Source organism: Canis lupus, chromosome 12, assembly GCF_003254725.2.
Source record: "Canis lupus dingo isolate Sandy chromosome 12, ASM325472v2, whole genome shotgun sequence".
Taxonomy (NCBI): domain Eukaryota; kingdom Metazoa; phylum Chordata; class Mammalia; order Carnivora; family Canidae; genus Canis; species Canis lupus.
The window spans coordinates 33,349,868-33,366,841 of record NC_064254.1 but is presented as its reverse complement, the minus strand read 5'-3'; the positions used below and the strand labels follow the sequence as shown (position 1 = coordinate 33,366,841).

At 38.7% G+C, this 16,974-nt stretch overlaps 1 protein-coding gene across 7 annotated transcripts in view; it reads right to left on the bottom strand.

Moving 5' to 3' along the window:
• The window catches only part of SMAP1 (small ArfGAP 1), a 177,919-nt gene extending 161,429 nt beyond the window's left edge, over nt 1-16,490 (bottom strand). For 6 of the 7 annotated variants that reach the window (XM_035697425.2, XM_049092243.1, XM_035697426.2 and 3 more), the window contains exon 1: nt 16,179-16,490. In XM_035697425.2, coding sequence (XP_035553318.1) covers nt 16,179-16,296 — 118 coding nt within the window. In that variant the 5' untranslated portion in view covers nt 16,297-16,490. Of the gene's footprint in view, nt 1-15,851; nt 16,145-16,178 lie in introns of those variants that run through there. The other variant, XM_049092242.1, reaches the window with a different exon arrangement.
• Between the last annotated feature and the right edge of the window lie 484 nt (nt 16,491-16,974).

The following is a 16,974-nucleotide window of genomic DNA, read 5'->3' as shown; positions in this document are numbered from 1 at the left end:
CCTACCCCAGTCTGGTTCCCACAGAGTTCGACTGAGTTCTGATTCTCTATATTCACTGATCTCTCCTTTTTTTGGGAACAGCAATTTGCCCTGTGACCTCATTTCTCTGAACTAAGAAGAGATGTTGATTTTTCAGTTTGCAAGGCTTTTTACTTGTTGTTAGGATGGAGTGGCAACTTGATCCCTCTGGTCTTGAAACCAGGGTAGAAACTGGAAGCACCCTTAACTACTTTTTTGAAAGCTAGACAAACATTTATTTTAGGTAAAAACCTTTGTTTCCTGTTATTTACGGGCATACTTTACCAAGTAAATTAAAAAGCAGTCAAAAGTATAATTGCCCCAATTTGGGACAAGAAATAAAAGGCAAAGAAAAAAGAAGGCAATCACCTGATAGCCTTGTCTTATCTACGGAAGTAAAATCATTGTCTCCACTAAAAAACAAAGCCCAGATAACAACTAATTTTCAGTAAATAAACAATGGAAGGGAAAGTACTTCTGTACAATAGTTGAACAGAATTTCCACAGTGAAAAAACATTTGTTTTAATCTGACAATATGGGAAGAGTAATAGCAAGAATAGACTAGTAACCTTTGCTTATAAAAAATAATAATTTAATGCAAATAGAAAGGAAACCACATTACAAAGAAGAAAATGTGTCTATAACAAATATTTGGATACTTTAGGGTTTTGTTTTGTTTTTTTACTTCCTACAATAATTACATCAAGAAGTTAATTCAGAAAAATTTTACAACAATAAAACTTAGGGAAAATCTGAAGGAAGGAGTTCCAATACCTGAAACCTTGGATAATTCTCTTAAAAAGTAATTGAAAGAGGTAGAGAACATAATGCTAGGTGAAATAAGTCAGAGTAAGAAAATACCCTATGATTTCACACATCTGTAATTTATGAAACAAAACAAATGAGCAAAGAAAAAAGACACACACACACACACACACACACACACACTAAGAGTCACTCTTAACTATAGAGAACAAACTAATGGTCACCAGAGGGGACGGTGGGTGGAGAGATGGGTGAAATATGTGATGGGGATTACAGAGTATACTCATGATGAGCAGAGTAATGTACAGAATTACTGAATCACTATACTGTACACCTGAAACTAATATAACACTGTACATTAAATATACTGGAATTAAAATGAAAAACTTAACACAAAACTATAAAAAATAATAATAAAAATAAAATAAAGTAACTGGAGGAAAAAAGAAAACAAAAATGTTTGTAGGTCTAATCATGCAAGATTTAAGATTCAAATCCAACATTTACTGACTTCCTACTCTATCAAACTTTATATGTGTCACATACATTACATCATGTAATAGTCATCACAATCCTATTAATATAACATTTATTAAGATTATACAAGTTTAATATTAAAACTGTGCACAATATAGGGGGTGGGTGAGGTGCCTGAGTGGCTCAGTCAGTTAAGCTTCTGACTTCAGCTCAGGTCGTGATCTCAGGGTCCTAGGAAGGAATGCTGCATGGGACTCCCTGCTCAGCAGGGAGCCCACTTGTCCTTCTTCTTTCTGCTCCTTTCCCCTCCACCTCATGTTCATGTGTGCGCTCTCTCTCTCTCCCTCCCTCAAATTAATTAATTAATTTTTATCGCAATTTAAAAAGAAAACTGTACATCAAAATGCTGTCAAGGAGAAATAGCTAAAAAATATTCACCTAAGCCCATTCACCATTAAGGATAGCATTTAACTTTAAATAGAACAGTCTGAAATGCAGAAACTTTCCTTTGTTTCTCTCCTCTAATGAAGCTTAATTATTTTGAAGAAATGAAATTCCTGTTCTCATAATTATACACAGTTGAAGACAAAAAAATCATACATACAGTCTTTAAGCAGTTTTAAAGCCTAGTCAATGCTGATTTTAAAATCTAACCACCTATGTAAAATACAATTTCATACTCTATAGAAGGTATACAATCAAACCAAAATGGAGTCACTTATGTCAAGGACAAAATCAAGACAATCAATACCAATGCATAAAGGAAACTTATCCTAATTTTACAGGAATTTACAGCTCTTCTCAGAAATAAGTAGAGGACATCAGCCAATCATCAAAGACCAAGGCTGTTCATTCTCTGGACTTCCTTATTCCCAACTCAGCTACCCAGATCCAAGTAAGAAAGAAGACCACTAGGCAGCCAATCAGCTGAAAAAGCCAAGTAACTTCTGTATTTATCCATAAAAATCTCTTAGTCTGCTAGCAACTCTGAACCCATTACTCCCATAGCCTTCGCTTTCCCGACTTGCAGGGCAAATGCCTTATAATAAAATCATCTTTGTGCTTTGTTTTACTCAGTATACAGAGTTTGGTTTTTCACAAAAATACAGTGCACCGGTGAAGGATCCTATTATCTACTGGATCAAGTTCATGCTCCACTGTTTGCCATCAAATATAATTCACAACTTTGTCCTGACTTATCTATTCAAATATATGTCTTACTATATCTATCATGAACCCTAGATTGGGGCAAACTAATCTCAGGAAAAAGGCTGCTCTTTTGAGATCAAAACTATATTACTCAACAACAACAAAAGAATTATCAATAGAAGGCAAATTTGAGAAAACACTGCTTCATTTATAAAAAAGAGTTATAAAAATTTATAACTCATTTTGGCTAAATAGGAAGCCATTAAAATCAAGGATATCCTGGGGCACCTGGGTCGCTCAGTCAATTAAGTTGTGTGACTCTTGGTTTTGGCTCAGATCATGATTTCAGGGTTGTGAGATCCAGCCTTGCATTGGGCTCCCCACTCAGTGGGGAGTCTGTTTGAGACTCTCTCCCTCTCCCTTTGCACCTCTCCCTGCTTGCACTCTCTCTAAAATAAATAAATGAAAAAATAAATAAATAAATAAATAAATAAATAAATAAATAAATAAATAAATATCTTTAAAAAAAAAATCAGAGATTTCTTGATTTGAATTTCCCCCAAATAATGATTTCCAAGTCCTAGGAGGTGGAGTCACTGGTCTCAGAATTAAAAATCCCAATATCATAGAGGCAAAAAGTTGTACACCTCCCTGGAGCTAAAAGTACCTATGTGGCATTCTTTTAACTAATAAATGACAAACTTGTCTACAGACTGTATATGATTTGTTCCCTATAAATTATCACAGTGCCTAGCAGAAAATACTGCACTTTAAAGGCACTGAAGAACTTAAGTTATAAAGATGCCATAAGGAACTTCAGAGCTATAGATAAATAACACAACTCCTCAAGAAAAACAAAAAGCTAAACCAGCAATTTTCACAGTTTCTAAAGTACTTATTAGTATTCCAATAGATTTGACCAAAAAACATCCACATTCAGAAGAATGAAACTAGACCACTCTCTTGCACCATACACAAAGATAAACTCAAAATGGATGAAAGATCTAAATGTGAGACAAGATTCCATCAAAATTCTAGAGGAAAACACAGGCAACACCCTTTCTGAACTTAGCCACAGTAACTTCTTGCAAGATACATCCAGGAAGGCAAGAGAAACAAAAGCAAAAATGAACTATTGGGACTTCATCAAAATAAGAAGCTTTTGCACAGCAAAGGATACAGTCAACAAAACTAAAAGACAACCTACAGAATGGGAGAAGATATTTGCAAATGACGTATCAGATAAAGGGCTAGTTTCCAAGATCTATAAAGAATTTATTAAACTCAACAGCAAAGAAACAAACAATCCAATCATGAAATGGACAAAAGACATGAACAGAAATCTCACAGAGGAAGACATAGACATGGCCAACAGCACATGAGAAAATGCTCCGCATCACTTGCCATCAGGGAAATACAAATCAAAACCACAATGAGATACCACCTCACACCAGTGAGAATGCGGAAAATTAACAAGGCAGGAAACAACAAATGTTGGAAAGGATGTGGAGAAAGGGGAACCCTCTTACACTGTTGGTGGGAATGTGAACTGGTCCAGCCACTCTGGAAAAATGTGTGGAGCTTCCTCAAAGTTAAAAATAGAGCTACCCTACGACCCAGCAATTGCACTGCTGGGGATTTACCCCAAAGATACAAATGCAATGAAACGCCGGGACACCTGCACCCCGATGTTTCTAGCAGCAATGTCCACAACAGCCAAACTGTGGAAGGAGCCTTGGTGTCCATCAAAAGATGAATGGATAAAGAAGATGTGGTTTATGTATACAATAGAATATTACTCAGCCATTAGAAATGACAAATACCCACCATTTGCTTCAACGTGGATGGAATTGGAGGGTATTATGCTGAGTGAAATCAGTCAATCGGAGAAGGACAAACATTATATGGTCTCATTTATTTGGGGAATATAAAAAATAGTGAAAGGGAATAAAGGGGAAAGGAGAAAAAATGAGTGGGAAACATCAGGGAGGGAGACAGAACATGAGAGACTCCTAACTCCGGAATACGAACTAGGGGTGGCGGAAGGGGAGGTGGGGGTGACTGGGTGACAGGCACTAAGGGGGGCACTTGATGGGATGAGCATTGGGTATTATTCTATATGTTGGCAAACTGAACACCAATAAAAAATAAATTTATAAAAAAATAAAATAAAAATAAAAAATAAAAAATAAAGATTTGACCAATAAAAGGGCACCAGTCAAGAATTCATCATCTTTTAAGCCACTACCAGAAGAATATTGCTTTTGCAAACTCTTATTCAGACCATTAATTTCATTTTTATGGAAAAGCAAAATAACTTTAGTAGTGGATATATTGCATAGATCCAAATAAAATAACTGAGAAACTGCTATATAATCTACAGCAAGTGGATGAATAGTGAACAAAACAATAATGAATAAAATATACTGGTACAGCATTTTACTTTTAAAAAAATAGCAAACCACCTTCACCCTCAAGCCATTGCAACCACCCATCTATTTTCTGTCCCTGTAAGTTTTACCTTTCTAGAATTCCATAACTGGAATCACATATAGTCTTTTGTGTATGGATCTCTTCACTAAGCATAACATCTTTAAGATTCATCCATGTTACTGTCTCACTACTTTGCTCCTACATATTGCAAAATATTATACCATTGTATGACGTACCAGTTTGTTCTTTTACTAACTGGTAGGTATTTGAATGGTTTCCACCGCCAATTATGAATAAAAATGCTGTGAACATTCAAGTTTTATCTCACTAAATTATAATATTTCTTTAAATATTCTAAAAGAAAGCCCTTATCAGATATAATATTTTCTTTCCAATTATGATTTTCTTTTTCATTTTAACATTATCTTTTGAAAAGCAAAGTTTATAATTTTGGTGAGGTCTATTTCTTTTTTTTTTTTTTAATTTTTTTTTATTTATTTATGATAGTCACACAGAGAGAGAGAGAGGCAGAGACACAGGCAGAGGGAGAAGCAGGCTCCATGCACCGGGAGCCCGACGTGGGATTCGATCCCGGGTCTCCAGGATCGCGCCCTGGGCCAAAGGCAGGCGCTAAACCACTGCGCCACCCAGGGTCCCCGGTGAGGTCTATTTCTTAATTTTATTTTTATAGATTGTGCTTTTGTGTCTTACCCAAGAAATCTTTGCTTAACCAAGAACCCAGAGGCTTTCTCTTTCTCCTATGTCTTCTTCTGGAAGAAGCTAAATGAGCTTCTATGAGCTAGTTTTAGCTCATAAATTTAGTTTTATTATCCATTTCATGCTAATTTTTGTACATGGTGTGAGATAATGGTCATAATACATTCTTTCGTTGTCACTGAAAAGACTATCCTTTCCTTTTTGAATTACCTTAACATTTCTGTTAAAAATTAACTGATCTTTGACATGAGTCTACTTCTTGATTATTATGTTCTATTGATATTTCTGTCCTACACCAATACCACATTGCCTTGATTACAATAGCTTTATAATAACTATTGAAGTCAGGTTTTATAAAAACTCCAATATTCTTTTTGTTTTTCAAAATTGTTTAGATTTTTGGAGGCTCCTTTGCATTTCTTTATAATTTTAGAATCAGCTTGTCAGTTTCAACAAAACTATCTTCTAGGATTCTGACTAGGATCATGTTAGGTCTACAGATTGATTTGGAGAGAACTGACCTAAAGATGGCACCTGATAGAGGCGCCTGGGTAGCTCTGCAAGTTAAGTGTCAAACTCTTGATTTTGGCTCAGGTTATGATCTAAGGGTCATGAAATTGAGTCCCATGTCTGCCTTTATGCTAGGCATGGAAACTGCTTAGGATTCTCTTCTGCCCCTCCACCCCCCAGCTCTCTCTCTAAAAAATAAAAAATTACATCCTCTAAATCCATGAACATAGTATCTCTCTCCATTTCTTTATGTATTTTTAAATTTCTCTTTGGTAAGTTTTGGTATACAAATCTTGGATGTATTTTGTTAAATTTATCCCCAAGTTCTCATATGTTTATGCTATTGTAAATAATTTTCATTACAACTTCCAATTGTTTGTTGCTGGTATACAGAAATGGTTAATTTTTCTATATTAACCTTAATGAAACTCAATTATTGATTGTAATATCTTTTTTGGTAAATTTCTAAAGATTTTCTACATAAATCAAAGTGATGCAAAGAGCCTGTGAAATGACTCTTGCATGCATATATTTTTAAAATAATTTCTGTAAGGGGGCACTTGAGTGGCTCAGTGGCTGCGCATCTGCCTTTGGCTAAGGTTGTGACCTCGGGGTCCTGGGATCGAGTCCTGCATCGTGCTCCCCAGGGAAGCCTGCTTCTCCCTCTGCCTATGTCTCTGCCTCTCTGTGTCTCTCATGAATAATTAAATAAAATATTTAAATAAATCCTGTAAGAAAGACTAATCTGCAATGTACTAACTTCACCATCCTATGCCATGTTAAGTGCCATCCAGAGCAGTACCTTTAATAAAAATCTAGGTTCAATATATAATTTTTATCACAAATCCACTTGTGGCAAGCAGAATAGTAATCCCCAAAGATGTCCGTGTTCCAATTTCTCTAATCTGCAAATATGTGACCTTCCATGGCAAGAGACACAAGTGTGTTTAAGTTATGGACATATAGATGGTATTATCCTAGATTATTGGGGTAAACCCAATGTAATCACAAATATCCTTAAAAGAGCTACAGAAGATATAATGCTAGAAGCACAAAAAAGCAGAAAGACCTGAAGATGAAGGAAGGGGACATGAAGCAAACATCGAAGATGAATTCTAAAAGCTAGAAAAGATGAGGAAACAGATTCTCTTCTAGTATCTCCAGAAGGAAGACCTTTGATTTTAGCTCAGTTATGACTTACTTTGGATTCTAACCTCCAGAACTATAAAACAGTAATTTGTGTTGTTTTAAGCCGCTAAGTTTGTGATAATTTATTATAGCACCAATAGGAAATTAATATACTAGTGATCATTTCTCTTCAAAAATCATACTTCTGGTTTTTTGATACTGCACCATCAACCTTATATCAAAAACAACTTTCAAAAATGGAAATATATGAACTAAAAAAATCTAACCTAGACTAAATCATAAGTTTTAATCAATGTTCTTATATTGAAAGATAAAGCTATCCTAAATATAACCTCCCACAGAAATTTGAAAATCCCCTTTATTATGTTTTTTAAGTTTGGGTTCAAGCTGATCATTGGTCCTTGAAATGCACTCTTTACAAAAGATCAGTAATAGATGTCTGAAAGTCTATCATCAATCACTCCTAAAACCAATCACTTGGATCTCTTGTGAAAGGGAGACCAAAAATTGTTGAGGGGAGAGGGAGGGTGCAAAGAGAATGGAGAATTACTAGAAGGCTTATAATTCCCTGCCCTTTAGACTCTCAAAGTCCTCACATTTACCACTCAAAATGTACACGAACATAAAATTAGCACATATTTCCAATAGCATCTTATCACAGCTCTATTTTAAGTGAAATTTTTAAAATTTCTATATGGTTCTATGTATAACTAGATAGTATGATGTATGGTACTATGTATGACTAAATGTATGGGTCTACAGTCCTAACATATGGCTTTAGTAGATGACTAAAGAAGGTAGTTCCTTTTATCTTACTTGCATTAAAGTGAAAAAGTTTCAAACAAAAGGAGCCCAAATTTATGAGGAATATTCTTGTGAAATATATGATAAAGCTTGAGATAATCAAAGATAATATCAAGTAAATCTGCTCAGATAAGCCTAAGTCATCAGTGAAAACCTTTAAAAAGTATATAGGTTCAACCATGACCCAAAGTTCAATAACGCCCTAAAATATAAATGCTTAATAATACAATTTTTAAAAATTAACAATAACAGTAAATACTGACACAGCTGACACAGAAGTGACATGACAGAAAAGAACACAAACCACATTAGAGTTGAAATAAATCTTTGCAGTAAGGCTCACTGAGGACAGGGACAACCAGTCACCAATAAGTCAAGAGGCAAAGGCTGGACTCAAACCTACCTTTACTAACTTAATCAAGGTCAATGGTCCTTCAATTCTACTAAGTTGTTCCTATGGTTTAAAAAGCCACGGTAGATGATCAGTAACTCACCAAAGAACAGATACGCAGAAAGAGAAAACAAAAAAGCAAAGAAGCTATATTGAAGACCAAAAAATAAAACACACACACAACTCTAAAGGATTTGTCAAAAGATTCAATATGTAGAATAAAGTTTAATGATAAAAAAAAAAAACCTCTGCTTTACATCAGTATTTCGAAGTTATGGTAGTTCTGCTATTAAAAACAAAGAGGTAAGTTAAGACAGTAACACTGTCCATGCTGGAACATATTTGGCAATAACATCTCTGAGAAATACAATGTCAGCTTTAAGGTGATAGTCTATTCCCAACAATAGTTTTTCCTTTTTTTTTTTTTTTTTTAAGATCGTTATTTACTTATTCATGAGAGACAGAGAGAGAGGGGCAGAGACACAGGCAGGGGGAGAAGCAGGCTCCACGTAAGGAGCCCCACGTGGGACTCCATCCTGGGTCTGCAGGTTCACACCCTGGGCTGAAGGTGGCGCTAAACTGCTGAGCCACCAGGGCAGCCCCCAACAATAGTTTCTTCAATCACAAAATTTCAACTGCAAAAGCATGCCTTTTATCTTTCATGCCATCAAACATGCAGTTTATAATTCTGGAGCTAGATTTCCTAAATTCAAATCCTGATTCTAGAGTCCAGATGCCTACTTCCATATCATCCCAGTAAGGCCAGAATTTCCACTAATGCTAAAAATACCAGCTTCTCTGAGCTATACCCTTGCTGATAGGTTAGGTTCGAGAGCTAGCCAAGATACACTGATATTCCAACATACTCTCACAATATACTGGAGAAAAATACATATTATCAAATGTGTTGAAAGGTTCACAAAACCAGCATCAGGCTTGGTAATTTGATAACTCAGAAGTCTCAAAATACAGTTGTATTCATCATTATAATTTATTTATTACAGTAGAAGGATACCAAGCATAATTAGCAAAGAAAAAAGGTGCATGGAGCAAAGTTCAAGAGAAAACAGGCACAAATGTTCAGGTGTCCTCTTCTGGTGAAGTTGCACCAGACACACTTAACTGGCTCAGTAATGATTTTTGACAAATGTGAAATACTGCCCATTAGAGTCTCAGTAGAGACCTGATGTCTAGACTATGGGGGGCAAGGTGGGGAGGCTTGTCACATAGGCACCCTTGCCTAGTATGTATGGAAATTTCAGACTCTCAGAAGGAAAGCAGTCATTTGGCATAAACCACACTGTACAGTTAAGACACACTGACTGACTCATCACTTAGGGATAGCGAGATCCTCCCCAAATCCAAGTTCCTCAAGGGTCAACTTTGCAAGCCAGGCCTGCTTCCAACAAACTAACAGATTAGTAGATTCTTTAGAGCTTGGACCTCATCTACCTGTTCTCTGCTTCCTCCCCAGCTCCTAGAATGCCTGAAATATAGTAGCCATCCAAAATTTTTTTCTGTTACTGAAGAAATTCCTGGCTCTACCATTTCTTAGCTGTATAACCTTGGGAGTTACTTAAATTCTGTATGTCTCGGTTTCCTCACTTGTAAGGTGGAATAATAATATTACCACAAAAAGTGGTTTTGAGGATTAAGTAAGTGAATGTATGTGAAGTATCACAACATCATCTGACAAGAAGAAAGCAGCATATAAGTTCTGTATATACATGTAATATTATTTTTTTTGAAGTTTTCAAGTTTTTCTAAACTTAACCTTCTTCTTCTCCTTCCTACTTTCTCCAAGTCACACTGAGCTTTCTCATCACTAAACTTTTAATGAATCTAAAGCCTACATATAAAAAAATAAAAATAATAAAAATAATAAATAAATAAATAATAAAGTCTACATATAGGCTAGAATTTAATGCATCATTGTCTCATGTCTATTGAGATCCCTAACTAGTTTGTGGACAATACCCAAAACTTTTTAGAACACACAACAGTATCTGATGTGACTCTTAATCTTTGTAGTGCCCAGAAAATACTGATTTAATCAACATAATTATATTATCTGTTAAATCAGTTCTTTACAGGGGTCAGAATGTAAGGCAGTCAACAAACAAAATGGCCTCCAAGTTTCTTTGCTCTTCTATTGAGAAATGGAAAGAAAAGTGAGTTGATTTTATCCAGTGAGAAGGCTATTAGCAGTAGCCATAGAAGTAACAACAGTAGGAAAAGGCTTGAGTTTATAAAATATGTAATTAGAATGTCAAACATTTGACTCTGCCTTAAAGAAAGCATAGGTTCAAGTCCTTATATGTCAATAAAGGTTGTATATATCTGATATATCTGGTACAGAGCTATATATACCTTGTATTGAAATCAAGTAATGAAAGAGTATTTTAATCTTTAAAAAATTACTAAGAAAAATAATTGGGAAGGAAAAAAAGGAAGGGAACAAAACATGCAGCCTAAGTATTAAAGTGATGAGTCAGAGAGAGACCAGTGGTTTCTATTCCAGCTCTGACACCAGGGCTCTACACATAATCATCAGAGAAAACCTCAAGATCAGCAGAATTATAAGAACAATAGACCCAATCAAACTGAAGGCTAGCATTTGGGGGAAACTTACAAATCTTTTTTTTTTAAGATTTTATTTATTTATTCATGATAGACGCAGAGCGAGAAAGGCAGAGACATCGGCAGAGGGAGAAGCAGGAGCCCGACGTAGGACTCGATCCCAGGACCTCAGGCATCACGCCCTGAACCAAAGGCAGTCGCTCAACCACTGAGCCACCCTACACATCTCAGCAGGTCTCTTTAGATAAATTATAATCACAGATTTTGTTTATATGTATTTATCCCACAAGCATCAACATCATCATAAACATCATTTTCTCAAGGTGAACTTTACTTTTTAGTACAAATTACTTTATTTATTTTTAAGATTTTATTTATTTACTAATGAAAGCCACAGAAGGAGCAGGCAGAAACAGGCAGAGAGAGAAGCAGGCTCCATGCAGGAAGCCGGATTTGAGACTTGACCCCGAGACTCCAGGATCACACCCTGGGCCAAAGGCTCAACCGCTGAGCCACCCAGGCATCCCAGGATGAATTACTTTAAAAATAAATTTATACAAGAACTCTTAAATATCGAATACTTAATGAAAACGTTCTCCACCCTCACCGCCTTGTAGTGAACTCTCAGATTGAGTCTCACAACCTTCTCTTCATGTTTCTATGTTTTGAAGAGGTTAGAAAGCTAAAAGACTCCCCTGATTAGCAAAGCATTGGACATAGGTCTGTAAGTTATTTGTACGTGGAAGGTACAAGTTTAACAAATGCCATCTTCCTACAGTAAGGGCAATTGACAAAATTGTCTAATAGACATCGAATGGATGCAGTAACCATAGTCTTGGTTCCCCCATTAGTTCACCAATCTCATGGGTGAGAAGCAGCCATGGCAGTAGTGGTAGTCATGGTAGCAGTATTAGTATTAGTATTAGTATTAGTATTAGTATTAGTATTAGTATTTGGCCTTGAAACCATTACTCCAGGAGTGGCTCACTGATTTTTGCTCCTCCAGCCCTTCCAATGTAAACACTCTATTCCTTCAAGTAGCTACAGTGGTTCTGTTTCCTGCCCTATACCCTGACTTACAACACAATGACATTAGGTGAGTTCCGATCCTTACACCCTTGCTCAGACTACTGTTATAATTAGGTGACATGCCTGGAATCTCTCACCAATTCAATTCTTCCTCATTTGCCACCATCAAATCTGATCATGCTTAGAGAAAGCTTACTCAAAAAAGGCCACACAGAAACGTCATATGTTTTCTTATACACCTGTACCTTGTCTGTGCAGCTAACTGTGCCCTTTGATTCCTTCTCCATCTGCTGAAATCCCACTCCACTTTCAGAACCTAGCACAAACAAGACACCCATGAATATTTCCTAATAGAGTCACTCCACATGCCCATGTGAACCCATTTCCACATACCCTGCTGCCTGCTGTCAGCTCTGTATACTCATTCACTCATTCATTCAAGAGTTACATTAACCTACCACATTGCGAAGAGGGCTGGGGATACAAGCCTGAACAAGACAAACAAGGTCTCTTCTCTCTTATAGCTATAATTAAATAGGGAAACAGATTACCCAATAAATACTCAAATAATGTTTAACTACAACTGTAGTAAGTGTAATAAAACATTTAGGATGTGTCTTATACAAGGGAAGCCTAACTTAATATGGGAGAATCTTTTCCCGTCAAGAGACATTTAAGGAGAAACTGTATGGTACGTAAAGCTGATCAGGCAAAAAATTGTTAGAGAGCTTCCTAGGCAGAAAGAACAATATGTGCAAAGGCCTTGAGGCAGCATTCTAGGAACTATGAAGACAAACAGACAAAAGTCAGATGCAATGGGGATAGCAGCCCAAAATAAGTAGAGCGGGAAGTACTTCTTACAACCACTGTTGTAATACTTAGTATATTGATTTGGTATTACACATTTGCAAAACGCAGTACTCACTAAACAAACTCATTTAGATCTTACTAATTTTTTAGCCCCATAATCCAATAGTGCTTAGCAGTGTCCCCGCAAGTCAAGATCTGTGGAATGAAGAAATAAGTGCTTGATCTGGGGAAGGAGTTTGCCCTCTTAATATCAAGACAGGTGGGACAAAACAATCCCATAAGCATTTAAAACCTTATGTTTTGACTACCCAAAACTTACTGGGCAAGAGACCCATTTTCGTGTTGAGAATTAAAGCTAGTATTAACCATGAATGAAACTTTAAATACTAAAAACTAAATTTTAGATTAGCAAGGGGCTCTAAATCCTCACTGCTCCATAAAGTGCCACCAACTAATAACCAATAGAACTGCATTAAAACTCCCACAGAGTCACAAATGAGGCCAGGGAAAGGACGTGCAGCTCCATCTGCCTGTTCTTATTCTCCAATTGCTCAACAGATCTGGTAAGTGTAGGATCATGATCAGGAAACTGGCACCTATGCCATCCTTTTCTCCTTCCTTCCTAAATAATGTCAATTCAGGAAAACACACACTGGTGACTCAGTAAGAAAATGTCAAAATCCAAATGATATAACTTTGCCAACTATTATTATAAGTCAACAGAACAGGGTAATCTTTAGCCCTAGGCTTTGGTCTTTGGTACATGTTCTCAAAGAGCAGTGGGGGAAGTATTTTCTGAAAGAAAAGAAAATTGCGTTAAGAAACAGCTTCAAAATACACAAAAAGCTTAATGTAGTTTATTAGTGAAGAAAACATTAATACATATATACAGTATGGAACCTCTTTATAATAGCTGAGCTGCTGAATAAGACCTGTAGCATGTCTTTTGAAAATACATTTAATTGGAATTTTACTAACTACATTTACTAGGTCACCTGGCATATATAAAAATGACTCTAAACTCATTTAACAAGCAAAGAACTCTACTAAGAGAGCCCTACAATAGGGTTTGACTACAATAGGGTTCGACTGTATCAAAGACTCAAAAATTTTACAGAATTTTAATTCTACCAATGGCCCCAATCATGTCAAATTTTTCAAAGACTGCAACTATGAGAGTAAGTCTAATAAACTAATTAAACTTAGTGATTTTTTTTTTTACTGGAAGAAAACAGTCAAACAATTTAGAAGATCATTTTAATATTATTTGAGATTTAGTAGCAACAAGGAAAAAACTAATGATCTTTCCAACTCATGACTGGAGTTCATGCCCATCACAATGCATCCTGAAACTCTGGATACTACTCTCTTCCACTTTCCTATATTTCTCAAAAACAAACCCACAAACAAAAGATCAAACAAAACCAAAATAAAAATGTTCATTCAGTATGTTTCTATGGACCTCAGTGGCAATACAAATAGCGAACAAAACTAAAGCTCCCTTTTCCTCCGGCTAGAATAAAATTTTTGTTCTAACTTAAAAAGCACATGATTCTCCTCTCCTCACTTCAAAAAATGAGAATGAAAATGCTACCATGTGGCACATAATGGATTTTTCAAAACCTATAAATTATTTTAGGACGCATTAGTAAAAGTCTGACTTTATAAAGTTCGGGGACAAATTCAAACAAAAATTATTTTTCACCTATTTCTATAACTAATGAAAGTACTTACTGAAACTGTTACTATTCAATTTTTAAGAGATTTAATATATACTAGCATCTCTTTTTAACCATATTACTTATTACCCAAAATGCAGCTCATTTCCTTTTCCGGCCTTTTAGAGGGCCCCATTTTTCAGCGTTTTACTAGTGCAGTGATGAGTAATTGAGGCTCAATACAGAACAGTGTCCCCCTCCCCCCCAAAAAAAACCACACACATAATCAGTATCAGGTAAAGAAATATTATCATAATAATCAGGCATTTTTAACTCATCACTTGAATGGTTACACAGGATATCTAACGTTGGGCAGGTCGAGTTACTATAATATTGAAAAGTGCTCCTTAAAATGGTCTAGTTCCAGTATTCCCACATGATCTTCCAGTAATCAGGTACCTGTTACAGTAGTATGGCACTGAAGCGACTTGCTGATGCTGTGTGGCTTAGTCTAATCAAACATTATCAGCCTACTGAAACGTGACTCATTTATATACTATTGAGGAGGAAAAGTAAAGCTTCAAGAAAAGTCTAAGTCAAAAAACAGAAATCTTAAATGACATTCTCAGACCGACTCCTGCTTGGGAAAACTACCTATTCTTCACCGAATAAACAAACCAATTTACAAATAAGGAAGATCTTTTCCCAAAACGCAAGTTTGTTTTAAAAAAAATCTGAAACATTTTTCTCATGAGATTACTTATAAGACATTAGATATAAATCAGATCTCCAAACCCAAACATATAGGCTAAAAATAGTGTATCTATTTTAAAGGCTGAAGCAGAAGCCCTCCAACGGAACTAACTAAAATTACGATTATTTTTTCATCTCTGGATCTTTAAAAAAAAAAAAAAAAAACGCACCTTTAACGCTTTGGGGCCACAGAAGCCAACGTCCACATGTTCTCCCAAACCAACTGGTCAGAAACAATCTAATTATTAAAAGCTTCAGGAACATAAGCCCACAGTCCAAGAGACTCCTATAATGAAATTCCTCTTCATTTCGGCTAACATCCGGACTAATAAAACATTACTACTACTACCGCTGCTACTACTACTACTACTACTACTAAAGACCCCTCCCCAATGGTCTGGCTCGGTAAAAACTCCAACCCACCAAAAAGGACCACCATACCCTTTGTCAAAAGGCAGCAAAAGCCCGGTACAAGGCAGTCAGGTGGGCGGGCAGGTAGGGCTCCACCTGGGATACGAGGCATCGGGGCCCGAGGGGGACGCCGTGGTCACCGGGGAAGGGGCGAGGCGGAGACCGGGACTACGGGAGGCCCCACCCACGGAGGTACCTGCGAGCTGAGGCGGGAGGAGCGCGGCTCTGCGCTCCCGGCCCGGCTCTGGCCGCGGCCCTGGGGACGGTCGGAGCATCGTGACGCCGGCACCGGCTCTGCCCGGGGGCCCGGAAGGAGAAGAGGCCCGGGCCGGCGCCCACGGGCCCGACCCCGCCGCCGCCTGTGGTGGAGGTGAGGGGCCCCTGGAGCCCGAGCCCGCCCTCCCTTCAGGGCCGGGGCCGGCCGGGCGCAGCCGCGGCGTCCGCTCGGGCCCCGGGCGCCGCGGCCACGGGAAGGTCACCGGCCGCAGGAGGCCCCGGCCAGGGGCGGCGACGTCCGCGCTACCTTTGGCCTCGCAGTCGGCGCAGTACTTGTTGTCCTCCTCCCTCAGCAGCTTGGACAGGATGAGCTGGTGCTGCTCGTTCAGCTTCTGAGCCTTCTCCCGGCAGGAGCGTGTCGCCATCTCGGCAGCGGGGCGGGGAGCCCGGGGCAGCTACGGCGGCGGCGGACTCGGGCGGGAGCTGGGCTGTGGACACACCTGGAGCCGCCGGGACCGCGGCGGACTCAGCCCAGGAAGCGGCGGCGGCGGCGGCGGCGGCGGCTGGAACTGGAGGAGGAGCGGCGGCGGCGGTGGCAGCGCCGACGTGTCCCGCCTCCTCGCCGGGCCGGCCCCGCACGCACCGCCCGAGCCGGCGAGGGAGGGGAGGGGGGAGGGGAGGGGAGGGGAGGGCAGGGGAGGGGAGGGGGGAGGGGGAGACGGAGCCGGGGCTTCCGGGTGGCGCCGCAGGAAGGAACCCGGGCGCTAGGCGCTCTGCGCATGCGCCGGCCTTCGCGGGCAGCCGGCCAGCCGCGCTCGGTGCGTTAGGCCTTTCGCGGGCGGGGGGCGGGGGTGATTCCGCGAGAAGCTGCTCGGCTCTGCCCGCTGTGGGCTTCCCCACTTTGGAGACGGGGTAAACCCTGAAGGCCTCGGGTAACACCCGGCGAACGAAGAACCTGTACGAAGAGTTGACTTTCCCTTGCTTTCCTGCCTTTGCTCCTGCTGGCTCAACATTGGGAATGGCAGAAATAAAGTGATTGAGTGCATTCGTTTATTCGTTCCGTGTTTACTCACCCGCAGTTTTGAAACAGGAACTATCCTACA